The 24,452-nt window shown below is 40.7% G+C and overlaps 1 protein-coding gene across 3 annotated transcripts in view; it reads left to right on the top strand.

Moving 5' to 3' along the window:
• The first annotated feature begins 319 nt into the window (after nucleotides 1–319).
• LOC115760392 (synaptosomal-associated protein 25) overlaps nucleotides 320–24,452 on the top strand; it is a 298,733-nt gene continuing 274,600 nt past the window's right edge. For 2 of the 3 annotated variants that reach the window (XM_030701692.1, XM_030701689.1), the window contains exons 1-2: nucleotides 726–860; nucleotides 13,099–13,195. In XM_030701692.1, the coding sequence (XP_030557552.1) occupies nucleotides 13,100–13,195 (96 nt within the window). In that variant the 5' untranslated portion in view covers nucleotides 726–860; nucleotide 13,099. Of the gene's footprint in view, nucleotides 363–725; nucleotides 861–13,098; nucleotides 13,196–24,452 lie in introns of those variants that run through there. The other variant, XM_030701690.1, reaches the window with a different exon arrangement.

Genomic DNA, 24,452 nt, shown 5'->3' with positions numbered 1-24,452 from the left:
ATCTCGAAAAGAGTACCTAAAATGGAGCCCTTACTTCGGGAGCGCAATTTTTGAGTTTTGGAAGAAAAACCTTACGGCGCTCATGTAAATTAATGAAACTTGATCAGCTGTTTATTTTAAAAAGCGGTACTTTCGCCACTCACATGTTGCCGCAACCGGTGGAACGCCAATATGTGAAATTGGAAAATGTGACATTTCTTAAACTCACCAGACATGAATATACCAAATATATCGATTTGTAACAATATCTTACCTGCTTTGTTGATATATAATTAAAGTTTCGACTTGTATTTTAATCGATAACTTTCAGAAGTACCACTTAACAGTGCGCGCAAAAAAGCTTCGAATACATCAGGTCAAAAGTAAATAGAAGATAAATACCTTAAATATACCCTTGCCTCTTTTATTATATATTACTATAAGACATTAGGAGAATGATTTTTAGTTTTTAGTGTGATTTAGTTAACATTTTTTCGGTTAGTTAAAAATTCAATATATTAAATTACTGTTATTTTATGTTGGATTCATTTTTGTTAAACATAATGTCATTTTACTCAATTAAATTTATCAATATTATTCAAAAGTAGTATATTTAAAATTTAATGTAATTTCAACCTTATCGACATGAATACCTGTACGTAAACTGACTTGTTAAAGGACTATTCCTTGCTAGAACATTGCTAGAGGGTATAAAATAACTTTTAGTACAGAAGTTGAGCAAACCTATATCGTTTATTGTCAGTGCGCGTAATTTCGCTGTTCAAGATTATTGGGTCGAAATATATTTCTTAAATAAGTATCTACCTAATTATAAGTGAAAGGTTAAACTATACTTCACTTTAAAATCAAATTTAAGTCAAGTATGTATCAACAAATATATTTTAGGTGTATAAATTCACAATTAATTTCACATACATATCTATATATATATATAAATATATATATATATATATAAATATAAATATTTATATATACATATATATTATAAATATATATATTTATAAATAAAATAATGCTTATATTATATTTTTTAATAAAAAACTGTGTGCTAAAAACAAACTTAAGGCATATATGTACATGAGTTTATTGATTATACATTAGTGACGATGTATCTAGTGCGCAGAATCGAATGACAGTCATATTACACAAAAATATGTCAGTGCAGCAAAAGCTGTTGGCGATTTATTCGACCATGTAGCAAGGTTGCATATGTATAAATAAAGAGTACATATGAACATTATCAACAACACATCGATTTAATATTAAAAAAATAAAAAACAACTATGATAAACGTTATTTATTGACGATTACAGTGCTACATGCTCTAACATTTTTTAAATGTTGGGATTATGTGTCAGCATGCATTTCATGAGGATACTACACATTAAATATTTTGACAAACTCTGAGCAATGTTTATTTTGAAGAATTGTAACTGTTGTCTTATCTGGCTTATTTTGAAGTATAAGAATGCATAAAGTATGTTGTAAAATATATTTTACTGATAGGCTTTGTTTCATTCAAAAATGTATTAATAATGGGCTAAACAAAGGAATTGAGTGAATACATTGGAAATAAAGTAAAAGTGAAGTGTAACTCTGGTATTTCCGTAAAAAATATCAGAAAATTATACAATATTTCTCGTTAAATGATTTATTACCAAGTAGTAATTTTTGATTGAGATATTTTTTTCTTCGGAGTATAGCTCCTTAATTTTGTTTCTGGAGGGAGCCTTAAATAAAATTATGAATGCAGGTCGAGACATTATAAAAAGAACCCCTTACACGAAGGTGCTAGGGAACAAGCGGAAACGGTCTAATTCAACCACGGGGAGCCTCTGTGAATACTTCCCAATATATTTTGTGAAGATTGATTGAACACCGCCGATGCCATTGCTTCCGGATATCATAGCTAAATTAGCTCCACTACAGTACATGTTACAATCCTTTATTTGGCTCTATCACTTTTTGCAGAGGTCTCGGTACAGACTGCATGAAGTTGTGGATACAACACTATTGAATCTTCTTCCAGATTGCTTTTACCTCTGATATTGTAACCTTGCAATTCCTTGTCAAGCTTAGTCTCTTAGTTTTTTTTGAGGCAGCGCCTCAACCCGACATCCTTCAAAAATTCTGAAATCATTTAAGCTTTATGACACAGGGCGTTGTCTTGCTGGAATATAAAGGACTCCCTGGTCAGAAATACATTTTTCGAAAAGTGTGCAACACCCCTCAAATGAATCTGAACAAAGATCTTTAAAATTGAGCATAAGGGCGATCGGATGGTAAACAAAAAAGTTCCATACAAACGTTTTTCGCGATTTTTTCATACTTGCGGTACGAATTTCCTAAAACGCCGTCTTAACGTGCACCTCCATCACATTAGGTAACAACAGTGAACATTTCAGCTTCCTAGCTCAATAAGTCAGTCAGTTAGTCAGTTAATCAGTCAGTCTGTCAGTACATGCGGTTTTTTATATATAAAGATGTAGCATTTAATATATATATATATATATATATATATATATATATTTATATATATATATAAATGTATCTATTTATATATATATATATATATATAAATATATTTATATATATATAAATGTATCTTCTTTTTTTTTTTATCCAGTGTACTTGAACTATGTATTTAAAGAGCTCTGGGAGTCTGAAGCTAACGCAAGTTTTAGCTTTAAACGATGTTTATTCCCGGTTTTTATCCATATACACGCTCCGGCCAACTTAATGGGTGCTTTATTCCGGTCTTTCACAGACAGCGTCAAAAGGTCACCAAAAGTTAATTCATTTTCCGGACAATGAGAGCGTCGCCTGCCCCTTCTGGCTGGCGTGAGCACAGTGGGGGGAGAAATTACAGTACCGTCATCCAATTAGCACGCGTTGCGTTTGCGTTGAAAGTGAGTGGGTTTGCAGTCAGAGACGGCGGCAGCCAAAAATGTATTTTTTTTTTCGCATGCAGACCAGAACTTGTTTGAACTTAGACCAGATCTTGGCATAAGAAAAGGTATTTGCCTTCCGGTCAGGTACTCCCGGGCCTCATGGCGTTACAAGAGACTATATGGTGAAGAAAAAAATTATTGCATTGTAAGTAAATTATTAGTTAAATTTTGCTCTGATGACCGATCGGCGATGCCAGACCTTCGGTTGAAAAAAATTTTGCAAGGAGACTTATTTCCGGGCATTACAGGGCTTATATAGGGTCTAGGATTAGGATTAGTGTTCCTTCGCGGATTAGAATTATTATTTTTTCAAAATAATTATAGCGACGCATACGTTCACGAGGTCAAACACGTTGGACTACTGTACATTGGTTAAAACGATTTGAGTAGTCGTCCGGAGGGTGCAGGTGGATAAGCCGTGGCGATAAGCGAGTTTTCTGACCAAATCAACGCACACATTCGTGCGTTAAAGAGCATGGGCAACACCAAACAGATCGCTGGATATATAATTGTGAAGATTATTCTTCAAACCTGGACCCAACATCACAAGCCAAATGGAAAGAAAAGATAGAGGACCATCGTAGGAGCATATGCCTACTTTTCTGGTGCAGAGATGCCGAACCATGGAAACCGTAAATTTTGCTATGGGAAGCTATGCCCCCAGCCATCAGGTGGAGCATTTAACACAATTAACACAAGTAGATCGTCATTTATCGCCACCAACCACGATGCCCCTGCCTACGGTGTGACGCTGGTTCACAATTACAATTTCTACATGCCACCTAACATACGCGAAGCAAAATCGAACTATTATATTATTGACTTTTATCGATGTTTAGATGTCAAACCATAGACTTATTATATTGTTAATTGTTATTATTATGACGTTAAACTAATGGAATTTTAAACTAATTATTAAGCTAAGGGAACATATGGAAGTCTAAAATAGATTGATACCAATTATTTATGAGAATAAGAGAAGAGGGATTAAGTTAAGAGTGATCAATTACGAATTAAATATAATCATAGGCACAGGAGGAGCGGAGGAGCGAATAGGCTTAAGTAGACAGTTTTCGCCGCACAGCGAAAGGGCGAGAAAAGGGTAGTCAGCCGGCGAATCTTATCAGCAGCTTCAATTTGGATCGACAGCTATAAGTAACAGACGTGCGTACGCAACGACGAAGACGGACTTAGAAAGAAACCGCGAGGCGGCCGTGAGGCTTGGGAAAAGCAATCTAGAATTGACGGTGCAGCAGGGACAGGGTTTTGAAGTGAATAAATATAAGTAATTACCATTAAAGTGTTTTGCATTCTTTTGCCGACAAGCCGGCGGTCGTGGACGAACAAGAACTGTTTATTTTCAGAGTTTTCCACTTGGCAGTAGAGCAACCCCAATTACACTGATCAGCCATAAACCTAACCGCGGCGGAGAGGTCATCGCGGCTCCTCTCCCTTTTCCCTGATAGATTAATCACTCTGCTGCGGAGTAACTCCAACGACTCCCTTACCCCATCACGTCTCGGCCAACTATAAATGTCTTGTAGAGTGGATATGGGTAGACTGAGTACTACAACCCCGGCAAATAACACTACTTCACAACGGCTTGTGACATCCCTGGTCATCGGATATTTAATTGTTCACGATTTGGAAACTTGCCCTCTGCATTACGACTTAGGGAAGAAAAACGACTTCTAAAGAAAATCCATCAATTGCGATCAAGCAGCTCTGGATTCTGTCGGACCTGCGGGGCATAAAACCATTCCTTGCTGAATTTAAATAACTACTTTTCAATCTGGCCAGCTGACTGCGCTTGCTGATTCATCGTCAATTGCCCACGCCTCTTTCTCTAAGTCGTCGACATCTATCTCCACCTCTCTTATCCCCCAGAGTTTTAGCAGTGATGTTATCATCTTGGCTACTGCTATGGAGTTCGCCAAGAATCGCTCCGCTTCTCAGCTTCATCTTATATAGTCTCGACTAGCTCACCAGCTATAGTTAAAGGGGCACATGCCCTCAGCCATTGTCTCCGGTCTTCGAGAGTCTCGTTTCGACACAGAAGGAAATACGGTTTCTATTATGTTACAGTCAAAAGTATCTAACTACTTTACATGCCTCACAGCGAATACTATTACCGATAGTCAACCGAGTTTTACTATCGACAATACAAACTGGAACATTCCCGTTAACATACGATCCGTCTTTCTTTCAGCCACAACGCGGGCTTGCTACTTGGGACTAGACTTTTTAATGACCTTCTCAGCGTCGGCCAGATAGGCTTTTCCCAAGGCTACCATGTTTTCAAAAAACAAGGCTTGTTTGGGTAGTTTCTGGAGGCGCACCGCGGTTGAGTGGGACCACGTTAATTGCGAAGCATACTGTCGGTAAACTTGAGTCCAATTCTGAAGAACGTGCTGATTAATTGGTGCGACGATTTTGGGAGATAGAAACCTGCTTGGAAACAATACCCATCACTTCAAAGAAAGAAACTGATGGTGAAGAGGATTTCGTAAGGACACCTACCAGAATGGCCAATATTCGGTTCGTTTACCCTACAAGGGAAGTTTGAAATGTCTTGGAAAGGAAACTTCAAAATCGACCAGACCTGGAGACTTAATATTCAAATTTCTTAAAAGGAAATTTATACCTGGTCTTATGTCAATATTTTCTCCCTTACCCCTGTGCCTTTTATAGAAGACAGTTCAATGACAAAGTTCTAAGTTGTTTTCTATGGGTCAGCAGCTACCACGTCAGCATATTCATTAAATTTACTATTGGTGGCTGGTCCTGCTATTCAGAACTTGTTGGTTTTATTTGTCATTTCCCGTTCGCCTTCACAGGAAATATTGGAAAAATATATCGCTGCAAACGCATTACAGCGCCAGATCATTTTCTCCAATGCATTCTGTGTAAGGTTATCCGCATGAAACTTTACTGAAGTGCCTCTTTCTGTTGCACTCAGTACATATGTCGGAACGGGCTGCATCGGATCACTTATCATAGCTGTCATAGGAACGATTGGTCAAAAAGTGGGTTCTTGTGTGAACAACTTTTTTGCTTATTAATATATCTTAATCAAGCTCGGCATTTATTAGTTTAACTATGCTCCTCATATATATGCAAAATCCTAACAAAATGCGACAACTATATCATATAGCTGCCATAGGAACGATCGGCCGGATATTAAGTTGTTATATGGAAAACTTTTTTGTTTATCAAAATATTTTAACCAAACTCGGCATTCTCCCTACATTTATGCAAAATCTTATTTAAATGGGACATCTATATCATATAGCGTCCATGGCAAGGATCGGTTGAAAAGTACGCTGTATGTAAAACCATACAAGGCAATAACTATTCTCCATTAGCTCCTTAGACACGGGCAAAGCATTATGAACATTACGAAAAGGTTGGGTCTGCAAAGGTATTAAATCTTCGGCGTGCCAAAGACCTTCTTTCTCGTTGTATATGCATTGAAAAACATTTTAACCAGGTTGTGTGTAAATTTAAAGGAATAGCTCCATATCCAACTTCAACAGCCACAGGTCCTGAAGCAAAATTGTTTCTCATGTGATCAAAGGACATTACAATCATAAGGGGTAAAACAATCGAGATTCAATTGAGAGAAAAATTCACTTGGTTGGCATTCACGAATTATATGGTTCATCCAGAGAATAATTCAATGCATCATTTTGCGGATTCCACGTCATTTTAAGAGATTAAATAGATGCCAATGGATCAAACCTTAACGACTTTTCTTAACTATTGCCTTTCAGCAAACCTTTCTGGTTTGTGGACGCGGGACGCATTGAAGGGAATGTAAATATGCAGTCCTGGAGGAATTGACGTGAGCGATCACGATGTTCCTTCATCAAATCGTTGTGAAGTGCAGTGTGGATTGGTTTTGCACACACTAGACACACACACTAGACCCTCCACATTTTTTTTTTCAGCATGCGCCTTGTTTTAAACAGTTCATGCACAGGTTATGTTGCTTCACAAACCCAAAGCGTCGATAAATGGGTTGGGCGCTAAGCTATTACCAGTTTGCGAGACTAAGACCATTGACTGCATAATAGCTGCATGTAGTAAGTGCCCTCTGATCACCTTAACATTATTATCTGATATGTCCCTTATTAGCCTCTTGCCTTGTTTTCGTCTCTCTCCTAGTTGATTAAGCTTAAGTCGCGATTAATTTCCAACAAGACGTTGCGTGTTTTAGGATTTCCATCATAAGCGTTTACACTTACATTCAATAAATTCACAAAACAAAATCTATCCAAAAGAAATGCCTATCCACTCAAACCCAATCAGTAAAACAGGGAAGCAGAAGAATACCGGAAATGCAATGGCAATGACCACTACTCCATTATGCTTCGCAACAGCATCTGCACAAAGTCACATACGATGTTCACAAACGGTAAGCAATAAAATATTTATCGGCGTGAGCAACAGCCGCTACCCAACCCAATAAGCAAAGTGTTACCTCGCAGTAACGAACATGGCACGTTGGACAACCAAACCAGATATGCACAATCAAACGTGATCTGATTTAAGGGTGATTTGATTTTATTTTTATATTTATATAAGTTAACAGAGGTCAGCGACACCAGCTCCACATGCTGATATAGCACTGAGCCGAATGTTCTTACGAGCTAACAGGGGTCAGCAAAATGCAACATAACACCAGCCGCAGATGCTGACATAGCTCTGGGCCGGATGTTCTTGCACGACAGCAGCGCACGAGGCGCAAGCTAAGCATTCTAGCAGCCGTTGTGAAAGCACACAATAGCTTAGGTATTTTTGATCAATCTTTTGTAAATTTAGTTTTTAATGCGGCTTTCACTGAGGCACATCGGCCCAGAGACTTCGCGCGTAAATTAACTCACTCACTACGGCGTATCGGCCTAGTGTTTTATAAATCATTACCCAAATAAAGTTAAATATAGATAATCCGCGAGGACTATTATTTAAATCTTAATTGGCGCCCAACTAGTGGTAGTTACGATTACCCACGCGATTGCAAAGAAAATAATTCTTACAAAGCGAACATTAAGTCGCGGTCACACCGACAGTGCCGTGCAGTGAACATTACAAAAATAAAATAATAAAAATAACAAGCTAATCACTAATAATAATAATAGTGACAGTGAGTTAACAAATGTAGTTGCGCAGTGAACACTACAACAAGAAGCAGTAAGCTGCAGTAACAGTGAATTAGCGATCATAATCTTGTGATTCACAAAGGTGCGCTCAAGCGCAGTGCGATTTACATATATTTTTACACCGAAGCCGCTGGAGCTCTTCGGGCAGCGGAGACTGCGGCGAAGGGAGCGACTACGAATAACAAGTGCGTGACTGCGGCGTTGGACCCGCAAACGTGGCTGGCCGTGGAAGCAGACCTGGGGACCGAGGTCCTCATTAGAGGGAGGGTGGTCCACAAGGACAACCTAAGAACTTCATATTGCGATATTTTGACAACGTCAGAGCCGAATGCGATGGAGAAACCCACACACTGCAGAGTTGCACCGCTTCACCTGGAGCCACATTTTGTCGTCTGTCATTAGAGAGTTCAAGTGCCAAAGAGCTCCATGCAGGTGGCACGGCACACTGCGAGATCCAGCCGAGCAACCTGGAAATAATCACCCATGTAGATGACGGAATCATCATCCTCAACGGTGGGTCCGCAAAGATTCAGCTGGACAACGGCACTGAGATCCAGAGTCCCGGGTATTGCCAACTCTCCCTTGCTGAACATCACTGCCAGCCAAGATGTCCTCAGCCTTCCTTACCTTCATCGTTTGAGTGAACGTAATTTGGAGGTGATACAGCAATTCAAGAAAGACGCCGGAACTGATCAAGCTTATCGTGTGGCATTCATCATTGGAGCCATAAGCTGTGCATTAATCTGCGAAGCAGTTACGAGAAGTCGTCGCCGGGATTGGGTCGGCCGAGGACGGCCTTATACTTGAAGGGGGAGTAGTTAACAGAGGTCAGCGACACCAGCTCCACATGCTGATATAGCACTGAGCCGAATGTTCTTACGAGCTAACAGGGGTCAGCAAAATGCAACATAACACCAGCCGCAGATGCTGACATAGCTCTGGGCCGGATGTTCTTGCACGACGGCAGCGCACGAGGCGCAAGCTAAGCATTCTAGCAGCCGTTGTGAAAGCACACAATAGCTTAGGTATTTTTGATCAATCTTTTGTAAATTTAGTTTTTAATGCGGCTTTCACTGAGGCACATCGGCCCAGAGACTTCGCGCGTAAATTAACTCACTCACTACGGCGTATCGGCCTAGTGTTTTATAAATCATTACCCAAATAAAGTTAAATATAGATAATCCGCGAGGACTATTATTTAAATCTTAATTGGCGCCCAACTAGTGGTAGTTACGATTACCCACGCGATTGCAAAGAAAATAATTCTTACAAAGCGAACATTAAGTCGCGGTCACACCGACAGTGCCGTGCAGTGAACATTACAAAAATAAAATAATAAAAATAACAAGCTAATCACTAATAATAATAATAGTGACAGTGAGTTAACAAATGTAGTTGCGCAGTGAACACTACAACAAGAAGCAGTAAGCTGCAGTAACAGTGAATTAGCGATCATAATCTTGTGATTCACAAAGGTGCGCTCAAGCGCAGTGCGATTTACATATATTTTTACACCGAAGCCGCTGGAGCTCTTCGGGCAGCGGAGACTGCGGCGAAGGGAGCGACTACGAATAACAAGTGCGTGACTGCGGCGTTGGACCCGCAAACGTGGCTGGCCGTGGAAGCAGACCTGGGGACCGAGGTCCTCATTAGAGGGAGGGTGGTCCACAAGGACAACCTAAGAACTTCATATTGCGATTTTTTGACAACGTCATAGCTGAATGCGTTGGAGAAACCCACACACTGCAGAGTTGCACCGCTTCACCTGGAGCCACATTTTGTCGTCTGGCATTAGAGAGTTCATGTGCCAAAGAGCTCCATGCAGGTGGCACGACACACTGCGATATCCAGCCGAGCAACCTGGAAATAATCACCCATGTAGATGACGGAATCATCATCCTCAACGGTGGGTCCGCAAAGATTCAGCTGGACAACGGCACTGAGATCCAGAGTCTCGGGTATTGCCAACTCTCCCTTGCTGAACATCACTGCCAGCCAAGATGTCCTCAGCCTCCCTTACCTTCATCGTTTGAGTGAACGTAATTAGGAGGTGATACAGCAATTCAAGAAAGACGCCGGCACTGATCAAGCTTATCGTGTGGCATTCATCATTGGAGCCATAAGCTGTGCATTAATCTGCGAAGCAGTTACGAGAAGTCATCGCCGGGATTGGGTCGGCCGAGGACGGCCTTATACTTGAAGGGGGAGTAGTTAACAGAGGTCAGCGACACCAGCTCCACATGCTGATATAGCACTGAGCCGAATGTTCTTACGAGCTAACAGGGGTCAGCAAAATGCAACATAACACCAGCCGCAGATGCTGACATAGCTCTGGGCCGGATGTTCTTGCACGACGGCAGCGCACGAGGCGCAAGCTAAGCATTCTAGCGGCCGTTGTGAAAGCACACAATAGCTTAGGTATTTTTGATCAATCTTTTGTAAATTCAGTTTTTAATGCGGCTTTCACTGAGGCACATCGGCCCAGAGACTTCGCGCGTAAATTAACTCACTCACTACGGCGTATTGGCCTAGTGTTTTAGAAATTATTACCCAAATAAAGTTAAATATAGATAATCCGCGAGGACTATTATTTAAATCTTAATTGGCGCCCAACTAGTGGTAGTTACGATTACTCACGCGATTGCAAAGAAAATAATTCTTACAAAGCGAAAACTAAGTCGCGGTCACACCGACAGTGCCGTGCAGTGAACATTACAAAAATAAAATAATAAAAATAACAAGCTAATCACTAATAATAATAATAGTGACAGTGAGTTAACAAATGTAGTTGCGCAGTGAACACTACAACAAGAAGCAGTAAGCTGCAGTAACAGTGAATTAGCGATCATAATCTTGTGATTCACAAAGGTGCGCTCAAGCGCAGTGCGATTTACATATATTTTTACACCGAAGCCGCTGGAGCTCTTCGGGCAGCGGAGACTGCGGCGAAGGGAGCGACTACGAATAACAAGTGCGTGACTGCGGCGTTGGACCCGCAAACGTGGCTGGCCGTGGAAGCAGACCTGGGGACCGAGGTCCTCATTAGAGCGAGGGTGGTCCACAAGGACAACCTAAGAACTTCATATTGCGATATTTTGACAACGTCATAGCCGAATGCGATGGAGAAACCCACACACTGCAGAGTTGCACCGCTTCACCTGGAGCCACATTTTGTCGTCTGTCATTAGAGAGTTCAAGTGCCAAAGAGCTCCATGCAGGTGGCACGGCACACTGCGAGATCCAGCCGAGCAACCTGGAAATAATCACCCATGTAGATGACGGAATCATCATCCTCAACGGTGGGTCCGCAAAGATTCAGCTGGACAACGGCACTGAGATCCAGAGTCCCGGGTATTGCCAACTCTCCCTTGCTGAACATCACTGCCAGCCAAGATGTCCTCAGCCTCCCTTACCTTCATCGTTTGAGTGAACATAATTTGGAGGTGATACAGCAATTCAAGAAAGACGCCGGAACTGATCAAGCTTATCGTGTGGCATTCATCATTGGAGCCATAAGCTGTGCATTAATCTGCGAAGCAGTTACGAGAAGTCGTCGCCGGGATTGGGTCGGCCGAGGACGGCCTTATACTTGAAGGGGGAGTAGTTAACAGAGGTCAGCGACACCAGCTCCACATGCTGATATAGCACTGAGCCGAATGTTCTTACGAGCTAACAGGGGTCAGCAAAATGCAACATAACACCAGCCGCAGATGCTGACATAGCTCTGGGCCGGATGTTCTTGCACGACGGCAGCGCACGAGGCGCAAGCTAAGCATTCTAGCAGCCGTTGTGAAAGCACACAATAGCTTAGGTATTTTTGATCAATCTTTTGTAAATTTAGTTTTTAATGCGGCTTTCACTGAGGCACATCGGCCCAGAGACTTCGCGCGTAAATTAACTCACTCACTACGGCGTATCGGCCTAGTGTTTTATAAATCATTACCCAAATAAAGTTAAATATAGATAATCCGCGAGGACTATTATTTAAATCTTAATTTATATATCAATAATACGTGCCAAAAATAGATTTCTTTACCCTTTGCAGGCTACACCGACAATAATACACACACAAATGTTGGAACTTTTTAAATATCAATTTTTGGCAGAAATTGCCTGATTTTTCATTACTTAATTTTAAAAACATTCCTTGGGAGTGACCGAAATCCAAATGTCCAGGTCCCACTGACAGCTAACCAGCGAAAGAAATTAATTGGAGTCCTTAAACTTGTGCCTAGCCAAAAATGCATTTTTCCCAAGTTAATCTAATTTTCACAATTCCTTAACGATGTCCCTACTCGGGTGCCAATGTAATCCAATGCCAATAAGTCAATGGAGGTTTTCACGGAAAAACCCCAAAATCCAAATGCTTACCCAATTTCAGTTATTGCACGTCGCTTAGGGTTTTTTTTAGCACTGACTTATGTCTTTAGTATGAAAACGAAAACTTCTGTAATTTGTAATTTATTGTAGCTGACCACCACCAAAAACGACCACAGGGGAGGCTTGGTCAAATTGTTGCTTAATCAAAGCAACTGACAAGTGCAACTATTGGGAGTGCACTCTGCATATTTCCATGTTTGGCAATAGCTAATAAATAAGAGATACTTATTATAATATTACAATACTAGAAGTTATATGTCAAATTTAGTGACACTAACTCTAAGAAGACCGTGCACTAAGAGGACCTACGTTCAAAATTTCATACATTCGCACGGGTGGGCAGGCAGATGGAAGGGCAGTCAGGCGATCATAGCTAGATCGACTCGGCTAAAGATGCTGATAAAGAATATATTCACGTTATGGGGTCGGAAATATTTCCTACTGCCTGTTTCATGCATTTGCAGGAATATATTAATGACTTTAACCTTTTTTATTCCTTTTTTTTAACGATTTTCAATGAGTTCAAAATGTCTTTCTCTCTTTAGTTTGTAATAAATAGGAATATATATTGTACTCGTTTTTAAGCAGTAATTCTTTATTTTCAGCATGCCGGCAGACCCTTCTGATGAAATACCTGGCCCACAGGTCCCGAAAACAGAACTGGAGGAGCTGCAGATCAAGTCACAAGGCGTTGCTGATGAGGTAAATACTCATGCACAATTGTTTGTTTTTAGCTTTGAATAATTTGTAGTAGTTTTTATATTTTTTAAGCTAGTGAACCTTGATAAAAAGAGCTACCCAATTAAAAATCAAAATCAAAAACTGATTTTATCGATTTAATTCAATGTTTTCAGTATGGATACTTCGATGTGCATCTACTGATTTTTGTAAAAAGATCGAATAATCCTTCTACTATAAGTTCAAGCCGTAACGAAATTGTCAAAACTTTCAAAAAGCAGTAAGAGTGCTCTAGTGGGCAGTGCCCGACTTGGGGATACCTTGAACTAGAGTTGTGTCGTTTAGTTCAAACCAAGTTCGATTGAACGGGTCATTAAAATGAACTACTGAACTTATTCAGTGATTAGTGAACTAAATCGGTCATTTAGTTCACTCGTTCAGCTATTCAGTCGGTCATGAACGATTTAACTCAGCAACTCACTTCTAACCTACTTCTAACAACACTAAATGCAGCTCGGGGTCGTATGTCCCAACATATCTAAAATCAAGTAAAAGGCTCTGGTCGGGAGCTCTCAACTAGGGTATACCCTGAACCCTAGATTCCAACAACAAATCTAGCACGCGCTAGCGCTCGTTTGTGGTAAAAACGATATATATATATATATACATTAAAAAAGAAATATTTCCTTGGCAGGGCTCGAACTCATAACTGACCGAATTATATGCTGCCGCCTATACTCAACAGACACACCAGCCACAAAGAAAAAAATAATAATTTCCTCGATTTGGTTCGAACTCGCAACAAGCCGCTTTACATGCTGCCGCCTCTACTCAAAAGCGGCACCAATAATTGAGTCTTAAGAAAAAAAAAAACGAATTAAAATAGCAGCACAGAAAACAATAAAATCGAAATTGCAACGCTTTTGATAAAATTCAAAGCAGACACACATGAATATTTTGTGTTTACATGTATATAGAAATTCAATAACTTTTGTGTTTCTTAACCGATCTTTTCTTTTTCAAACCTTTTGTGTATTCTCAAAAAGTCAATTGCATTTAACTTGTGGCTTATATTGGTGGGCAGAATAAAATGGTTTATTCACTTGATTTATAGATATGAGGTAGTAGCGGGGAGGTGGTGATAGCTATAAAATGAAAGATACTTGATATATAAATACTATTCTTTATGTCAAGTTTGGTGTCTCTAGCTTTTATTTTTTACCAAAATTGGTCAAAAAACAGGATTTAGATATAGATTTTTATCGATTGCTTGGAAACTGTGCAAGTTATCGAATATCGGAAACAAACTTGATCTGTGCGGGCGGACAGCTTATAGGTTCTGAGATCCTTGCCTTCATACATACGACAGACGGACATGGCTAGATCGACTACATTTGCACAAATACATTATACCCTTGTTATGGTATATTGAACTACCCACCAATTTAAGACACAATTTTAATGATATTCTTTTTCTCAAAAATATTTAAATTTTCAATAGCTCAATAAGAGTAAGATCAGACAAGATCGTAAATTAGTTTTTATTACTACTACAGGAAACGAGCACGTAACCTGAGCTGCTTTTCATGTTGGAATAAGAGTGTTCAGGGTATCCTCTAGTCGGTCGCTCCCAAGTAGAGACTCTTACTTGTTGTTTTATAGCTTTTGGCTATAGAGAGATTGTGCTCTTAGGGAGACTTTTTCAAAATCGGATAATCGAAAACAAACTTGTACTGCGAGCACTAGGAGGAAAATGGTTTCAAGCCTCTCTTAATAAGATTGGCGCTTTCATACATAGGAACAGACGAGCAGACGTGCATGGCTAGTTCGGCTCAGCTAGTGATGCTAATATAGAATATATGTATATGCCTAATGGGGTCGGAGCTGCTTCCTTCTGCCTATCATTTGCCCAAGACCATTATACCATTATATTATGAACAGACTCAGGGTATAAAAAAAATATTATGCGGCTATGCCAAATATTATATTAATAATGTAATTTAATATAATTTATATATTACTTCATTTGATTTTTGTTATGTTAAATTGCCGATCGGCGCATCAATAAAATAGGCGGTAACAAATTATAAGTCGCTAACCAGCTCATAGCGATCAAATGCGACGATGCGTTTTGCAATGCGTCATGCCACCAGAATGTAGAGCCTGAACGCACGAGCCGTTAGCTGCTTGTCTGCAGATGGTTGTAGTCGCTGTAGTCGTACAATCCGTCAGGGCCAATACTTGGTCCTTGCATTCCGCCACAATGTTGTCTGGGAGGTGCAGTGTGGAGCCGTTGTGGGCTACCGGGTATATTGTGACTTTGTTAAACATAATCTTAATTCTAGCATCTTAAAGCTAGATATACTTAACAAGCTAGTGACAGTTGTATCTGTGAGTTGGTCGGCGAAGATTAATTCTAGGTCAGCATGGTCAAGTATGGTGGGGTTAACGATTTTTAACTTCGAAAGGGTGATTGTAATTATTTAGTTGCTTATTTTGGTGGAAAGCATTCAGTTTTTGGTTAACTAAGTCTTATACAGGTGACGCGTGTCGACCTGCTCTTTTTTAGCCGTCTTTAACAAACAGTTAACAGTTGTGTTTGAGTTTGCGTGTTTATTCTTACCTTACCTTATTGTTATTTGATTCGATTAACTGTGACTCTGTCATTCTTAAACTCTGTTACTCGTTCGCGTCAGGGGTGCCGACGATCACCTTTAAGACTGTGCCCAAGAAGTTCAAACTGCTCGCCATCCTATGGTGCACATTAATAGCGGATTACAAGTCTCGTACGTGTCCAGTGTCTACTTCTAACAATTTTAGCATGTCCTCGCATGTCTCGTTAGTCATTAGTCTGTATTTGGGGAGGTAGGCTATCTGTTTTAAGTAATTACGTGCATCCCACACATATAAAATCAGCTTCAATCATTTCTTCTGAACATAAGTTTCATAGCCTTCTGTTGGATTTTACTAGTACCTATTCCCCTACCTCATAAACCTTTTACTGTCAGGCCCGGTTAACCATTTTGTTTTATGGTTTTTTACCCCTTTGGATTTTAATACCTACTCCTTGGTACATACTACCACCGGTTTTCTATTTGTGACGGAGTGCACCTCCGCCGTAGCCTGGAGGATAAGGTCGGTCGCTTACTCGACACCCCTCTGAAGCTTGAGAAGGGCGGTCATTGGCGATGCTGACCCCAAAATTATTTAAAAGTAAAGCCCTGACGGTCTCGGACTTAATTGCGGACTCATTGTCACTGGACACCTGCTTAGCATACTGAAAGAAGTTTATTAGTACCATGAGTGACCTCTTCACGTCCTCAATGGCACGCGAAGCTATGGGTTCCGTTATCGCAAACTTAGAGAGTTTTTCAACGCATGTCAAGAAAATTTTCTTGAAAAAACGACAATATGTAACATTTTTGCCAAGCTCTTGCTTTTTTGGGTGACTGTCAAATTTGCTTGTGAGCAAATTTTGCAGTTTAGTTCGTTAAACTTCACTCAGCTGGATGAGCATTTGTTTGCGACCTTACTTACTTATAGACCCGTTTTTTTCATTTTAAGATGCTCGAGAGGGGCTTTGCTGAAGCCGCAAAGTCCTTTATGAAATATCTGTAGAAGCTGGCTAGACCCAAATATGGCCTCACCTAGAAACGAGTTTTTAGCTCGACGTGCTGCTGAGTGGCCCTAACCTTTTCAGGGTCTGTCAAAAGCTAGGCATAGGGTATTTGTCAGCCACCGTTTTCTGATAGAGCTTTCTAATATCTATTACCAAGCGCTTCTTTTTATTGCCCGCGTCATCGACTCCCTTCTTGTCAACGAACCATATCAGTTTGTTGTAGGGCGAGCGTGACTTGCTGATTATGCCGTCCTTGAGCAGGTTGTCTATCTCGGATGCGACAAAATCTGTCACACCCATGGGATATGGGTAGAATTTTGAATATATGGCCTCATTGTCTGTCGTTCGAATTGTAGCGACGACAGAAGTATTGTATGGCAGCAATTCGTTAGAATAGGCGAAAGCCTTTTTGTTATCTTATTACCTTTTTAAGAAGCTTATTAATGTCGTATTCTGGCTCGCCTTCAGCCTCGAGTTAGCTTCCTTTGGTCGACCATGCGGTCTGAGGTGTTCGACCTTCTACGTTAAGCTTACCCGATCCGGAACGCTTTTGGTAATAGGTCTCAGGCTGGCCGTTGTTACTGTGATTAGCCTGTGGCAGATTGGACAGTCATTGAACCCCTGCTTAAAGGCCGGACTTTTCCCTTGACCTTTTGCTGCTGGTATTGGGGCTGCTCATCAGGCTTGATTGCTTTTTCTTCCAGAGCCCTAGCGAACTTAGCAGCGAAGTCATACCTGTTGTATGCCTATTCCTGAGCCTTCTCCAATTCTGAAGGTAAATCAAGTGGCTGAGTCTGTCAGGTTGTGTTTTAGACCAGTTATGAATACCCGTAGTGCATCTTTACTGAATATCTGGCAAAGGCCACTCGCCATTGCCCTGTCGTAAGACATGTTTGCCTTATTTGTCGGCAAGGTCAACTTCTCTTCTACCTCGTCGCAGTATTGTAGGATGGTTAAATTACCCTGCCTGAGCGTACACATCTCTTTTTCTATGACGTGGATACATACATTGTATGTAAAATCAAGGCAGGAAATAATGGCCTCAAATTTTAAGACTGTATTCAATTAGGCCAGCACTGCGTCGGCTGGGCCCCTGATTTTGCTTCTAATTATAATGACGGCTTGGTAGTGACATGAGCTGCCGTTTTATCTTTCAAAAATGTTGTACGCGGCGTGCGCTTGGCGGCAGAAATCGCCTTGTCTAAGATTCCGCGTAACTGTAGCGGGTCCATGTGTTTGTTTTCGCGTGGTCCACTTTTGAAGTTTTGTAAGGGTACTTGTAAACTTTCGTCGCTTTCGTCCCCGTTAAGGCTCATAGATAAAACCTGAACAAATAAACAAACATTGAAACTTTTTTTATACTGGCAGAGGAACCCTGGCTGTCCGGAAAAACGGTAATGCCTTCGACTGTCGATGGAAGTTTTAATAAATGTTTATACAATATTTTATTTTTTCTTACATTTGATTTCTATTATATTAGTTCTTTTTTCTTAAAAATTTTTTTTTTGTAAATAAAATTAAGATGATTCGTTCTGACTGACTTGATAGCAAAGTTCTCAATTGCATGGTTCAGAGTTCCTTAGTAAAAATGACCAGCTGCCTATAATGGTCCAACGCTGGAATAAGTGCTGTTTTACTCTTTTTTGCGATAATATTTTGCGCGTCACATGGGTGCACGGGTGCTTCCGATTTTTTTCCGAGTTCGTTGTCCGTTGAGCGCTAATTAGTAATTTGCTTCTTGTTACGTTAAATTGCCGATCGGGGCATCAATAAAATCGGCGAGTTATTAATTCTGTTCGATTCTGTAGCAGCCGCATCTAATCAGCATAAGCAAATATTCATGTAAACATGAGAAGTCGTCATCTTAGTTTAGTGCAGCAACTGCTTGCTGTAAGCAAGTTTGGCAAGCCTCTTGCACTTGTCGCAGTTGCTATAAATTGAATTTTCTTTTTTTTTTATTACACACTTGTTCGTTGTTGATCGAAGCAAAACGAAAAAGTTTTTCTGAGTCACATCCAAATAATCTTACAAATTATTTAAATTCGATAAACACACTTAATCATAACGTGATATTGTGAAAAGCCAAAATTAATTTGTTCTTGGCAATAGTTTCAAAAACAGTTGCTTAAAAACATTAGCAACACATTTGGAGGCCCCGGCGAGATTGAACATTGCAGTGCATGTAAGCAAAATATATCCATTGCCAAATAAAAAATGCACTTATTCAAGTGCAACCAAATTATTGTGATTTGTAATAATTAGGCTATTGCAAAACGCTTACAATTTACAGCTCACAAATTTCGCATATGCATAGACGCGCTAGTTGACTTTCGCGCTTTCCCTTTTGTGCGGTCATTCCCGGCTCAATTCAATTTTTCGCGTTTTGTTCTGATTAAGCGCTTGTGAAAAAATGATGCAAGGCGAGAGCACAAGTAATGTGCAGGCAAACAGAATGCCGTTTCTTAAGCGCAAGGCGGTCGCATTGTTCGAGCGAGTCAAGTGTATTGAAACTGATTTATTTGATGATCAAATTAATAACTCTTGTGCCGTCGACTTAGAAGTGCGCCTATTTATAATTGAACAAGCTTAGTCTGCCATTAATTCCCCGTATAACTCGCTAGAGGAGATGAATAGCGATGAAATTGGCAGCAACTTTCGCGAAGATTTATATGAGGTGATAGCGATGGTTGAAGCTCGCGCTTGCATAAATATTCAGCGACGTCAATCTAACGCTTCGTCCTTTTCAACCTTCGTTCGTCCTGAGGATTCGTTAAACCCAATCGTGATCGTGGCCAACAGAGCGCGCTTGCCCGAGCTCAAATTACCAACGTTTTTCGGTGACTACGCCTAATCTTTGTCTGGCCCTGCGTTGTATTCGGTTCGATCGTTGGAGTTTTCCGGGGCAAATTATCGTGTGGCTTTGGATATTTTAAATATAAAACTTAGTAATAAAAGTTGTCATTTCCAGGCGCTCATCAATGAGGTTCTTGGGATCAAGAGGGTAGATTCGAAGTCGGTTTCAAAACTGCGTGAGTTCTCGAACCAGGTCAATTCGCATATGCGTGCGCTGCGGACTTTGGGCACTTTAGAGCAAATGATGCATAAAAGTGCACACGCTGCTTCAAAAGTTGGACAACCAGACTCAGACCAAATGGGAGAAGGTCGCAGGCATTGACTTAGTTCTGACAGCCGATGAATTCTTCACATTTCTGGAAGGGCGTAGTCAAAGGCTAAAGAACGTGCAACATGCCATGTAATCCCATATGACCAAATCTCAGATGGGTAAATTCAACCATAATACTAACCACAGCAAAAGAATGCTTGTAGCCAATAATAACCAAAATGGGTGAGGTTTTTGCGATGTATCTGGTCACGGGATGTACGCATGTAATTTATCTCCATCCCTTCGGCAAAAGAAGTTAAGAAACTGGCCCCTGCCTAAGAGAGGGACATTAAACTCGGTCTTGCTTAGTAGTCACTGTCGTACTTGTGGAGGAAAGCATCATACCCTGCTGCATTTCGATACATCATCTGAAGCTAATGCGTCGACACCATTATATACATCGTCTGATTTGAGCTTCGTCACTTCGATACATTCTCACTCCACAACCTTTCTTATTGTCCAAGGCCTTCAGTCTGGTGTGGTGCTCTTGGCCACGGAGACACAAGAGTCTCTACTTAAGGATAAGCTGTTAGTATTCATATGAAGTCAACATCCTCAGATTATTCAGCCACCTTTGATGCTCTTGTGGCTCCGACAATCACCGACAGGCAGCCTAGCTTCAACATTCATATTTTGAATTGGAAAATCGCGTTCAACAAACCACAGCGGGTCGACCTTTTGATTGGAGTGAGCCTCTTCTACGATCTTGTTTGCCATGATTACATCTTCTGCAGAAAACTCGTCTTGGCTGTGTCGTGAGCTGGGGTCTTGAGAGACTGCGCGGTACCTCGTTTTTGGCTGCTAGGCTCACTCCTGATAGCGATGCTGGTCAGTTGGACGTTCGTCTGGATGATTTGGCTTAGCGTTTTGGGAAGTTGTGACCAAAGGCTCTTCGGTAAAGGCCAGCAAAATAGAGTTGGAACACGAGCAGCACTTTGCCAATAACTTCTCCCGCTTACCACCCGGCGAGTATTCAGTGCGATTGCCTTTGAAGCGGAGTGCAGAGCAGCTAGGAGAGTCTAAAGGCCATTCCTTTCGTCGAGCTCTAAGTCTTGGGCGAAACTTGGGTCGTGTTGTGTTTAATGGATCAGCGACAACTGATTCCGGACATTCTCTTAACGATGATGGTGAGACCCATCATTCAACCTAAGTTCTTTCACATTCTGATGTCCGAGTGAACTCGCCTCAGAAGGCAATCGGAATCTTGCTTGCACTGCACCAGATGGCCTTTGATGAAAGTGGTGTTCCAGTCACCAAGCAGTCCTCGAAGGAATAGCTTATGAAGTAAAGGGAATAGTACTTGAAGTTTGATGATGGAAACGACGTCACCAAGGTCCTTGGTCTTGTATAGAATTCAGCGATCGACCAATTGCTATTTTCATTTTCTGTTGATTCTACTGTTAAGCCCTGCAATCGCTCAGTCTGTTTATTTTTAGCCCTTTTTTATAATCCGCCTGGACTTTTGGGATTAGTCATAACTAAAGCAACGGTCTTTCTTCAACTGCTTTGTAAGGACCAACTGACTTGGGATGAAAGCTTGCAGATTGCACGTGATATGACCTATGCGGGAGTTTTCCACATTCGGCATGTATCGTTTCCCAGGTGGGTGCTCTTCGAAGAAGCTGAGTGGAGGCCAGAGTGGAGGCCTATGGAGCCTGAATTTACGTGGGGGCCAGAACTCCTAAAGCCTTAAGTCGTATCCTTTGCTCTAAGTCTCGAGTTGCGCCGTTAAAAACATTGACTGTCCCAGCTGTGTCTGCTGTCCCCTAAGGATTCTTTTGAAAGTCAGGCTTCCAACGGGGGGAGTAGCAGCCGCACCAAATCAGCTAAGCAAACATTCATGTTAACATAAGAAGAGATCGAAATTAAGTGTAGTGAAACAGCAGTTTGTTGTAAACAAGGTTGGCAAGCCTATCTTTCACTTGTCGCAGCTGCTATAATTTCATATTCTATTTTTTTATTACACACTTGTTCGTTGTTGATCGAGGCGACAAAGAACTTTTTCTGAGCCAGAGCCAAATACCCATAATTATAACGTGTTGTTGTAAAGAGCAAAAATTGACTTGCTCTTGGCAATAGTTTCAAAAACAGAATCTAAAAAACATTGGTAACTCAGTCCGCTGCGGTTGTTTCAGAATTAACACTAAAGATATCAAATAGCAAAAGCTTAACCTAAACTGTAGAACGCTGATGTTGCCGCAACCAAGAAAATTCAGCTTAGGGACCTCGTGCAGGTGACCCAGTTCTCTGATCCAGTTCTCAATGTGTGTCGCTGCGTGAGCGCTTCTCAACGTTGGAGGGCAGTATGTGGTTATCTTACATTGTATTTGTATCAATGCATTTAATACGCTCATGTATTGTCTTAGATATTGGTAACTGCACAGCGAGCAAAATCTGTTGAGGCTTGCAATACTTACCGATTTTTTAAATATACGGCCATTTATGTAGCCATTGCCGGAACGGTTTCTAAGCTAAGCTAAGTCATTAAAATAAGTAAAAATTCTCAAAAATGTACAGAGATTTTTGCCCCAAGTGGTTCGAAGTATGTTGATGTTATTTGGGTGTCCATACCGTTGAAAATAAGAATTTACTCTTTTACACCAGCCTCGTTTTCGTCGAATGTTACCACCTCTCCGTTATATATTCCCTTTCGAAAATGGATATCCCACGTAGCGTCCTGGAAAACTTTAGATTTACATATATATTAGTTGTGTTTTATATTACATATATTATTAAAGGATGTAGTGGACAGGCGACGATTCGAGTGGCACATTCTAGCTATGCTCTGGCCTAGCTCGTCTGATTGGTCGGGGTTCTTCTTACCAAACTGCGCGGGCACGCAGATACACTTAATAATATTATTGTGTGGACGAAAATAATTATGTAAAACAATCAAAATATCTATGGTAAGGCCGAGGAAAATTACTACCACTGGACTAGGTTCATTATCCCTCCTCAATACGGTCCCAACCATGACAATCGCTGAAATATTAATGTTGCCTCAAAGGAAACCGTTCTGTAACCCTTTCAAAGCATCTGTCCACAGACCAGAAAAACTACTTAACAGATCATTAAATAAACTATTATTGCCTCATATCCAATTCGCTTTTAATTAATAGAAGCTTAAAACTAATGATCATGATGACTAAGTTACTAGTCTAGGCATTGACCTTTATTCAGCTATCTTAAATACTAATAAAATTTAGGTCTTATGACTTAACTGAACCAGGAGGCCCTTAATAGGGCTGGCGGCGATGACGGATCATTATTAAATGCAAGATACCTTACTGTCTTGTAGTTATATTGGTTCTTTAAAGCTGTTTCTATTAGATAAGGGTATTTCTCTAAAAAAAAACATAATAATATACATCCATGGGCCCTAAGCATCAGCATATCTTTCTTTTTATTCTTTTTCTTTTATTTATGCTTTAAGCAAACGATTTACAAAGACGCTTGCTGATACTTTTCAGTCTTTGGAGAAATAAGTGACCATTCATATTCCTTTTATATTCATAGTCGATTTGCAGCACTACCAACCAAAGACACGCTCCGGCGTGGGATTGACCTTGGGGCTTGGGAATGTCCTCTGATTTAGGCTGTAGATGTAGCTAGGTAAACTCGCCTAGTGCGAGTGTGACGTCAGGTCAAGCGGTACGTGTCAGCTATACGCGACGGATAGCACTGGTCGCGCTGCTGATCGTAAGGGGGCTGTCTGGATGCCGTGCTCGTAGAAGCAACGTTGTTAGCACTATGTGCCGGATTCCGATTGGTGGTGGCGCAGAGGACGAACTCTGCTACCGCCGGACCAGCCAGTTATCTGGTGGCTCCGGGCTATACGGCCAGGTAGCCAGTTGTGGCCGGGCTACCGCTATTAATTTTCCCGTTGAATTCCACAAAAGAGCTGTGTGGCAAGCCATTGTTTGCTTCTTAGCTTATTATGTCAGTTAATGTGGACCTATAGTTTAGGCAATGCATTCCACTGACAATCTAACGTACATTCGGTCTAGCTTAATGCTACTAGAACTTTTATTCCGCACTTTTTGATTGATCTATATTGGCTGAATATAAATGTATTATCCCCGATATGTGACACTTTCGTGCGTGGAGCTGCACGTTTTTTTTTATTATTTTTTATTTAGATATGAAAAAGAACTTGATGTTGAAATTCGGTGTTAGTACGCTCGACTCAATTATGATAATCTCTGCAGCTTGCTGTACACCTGCTAGCCAGAGCTTTTGTGGTGCAATGCTATTCATTGCTAGTGAGCACGCATGGCGACGAGAAGGGTGTTTTACTACAACAAATTCTTTTAAATACTACAAGGATTTAATATAAACGCTTCTGTAGACTATTTAGCTACTTATTTACAATTATAAAAAAATTGAGATTATTAAATGGTAAGGATAAGGTAGTTGCAAAATTGAAAGTTATATTCTCAAAAATTGGTATCTCTATGTGACATTATTTTAATGGTTAAATGGGACATCTATATTGTATC

This window comes from Drosophila novamexicana, unplaced genomic scaffold (genome assembly GCF_003285875.2).
Source record: "Drosophila novamexicana strain 15010-1031.04,08,12 unplaced genomic scaffold, DnovRS2.1 tig00000434-arrow-pilon, whole genome shotgun sequence".
Lineage (NCBI taxonomy): Eukaryota > Metazoa > Arthropoda > Insecta > Diptera > Drosophilidae > Drosophila > Drosophila novamexicana.
This window is presented reverse-complemented; position numbering and strand designations above follow the sequence as displayed.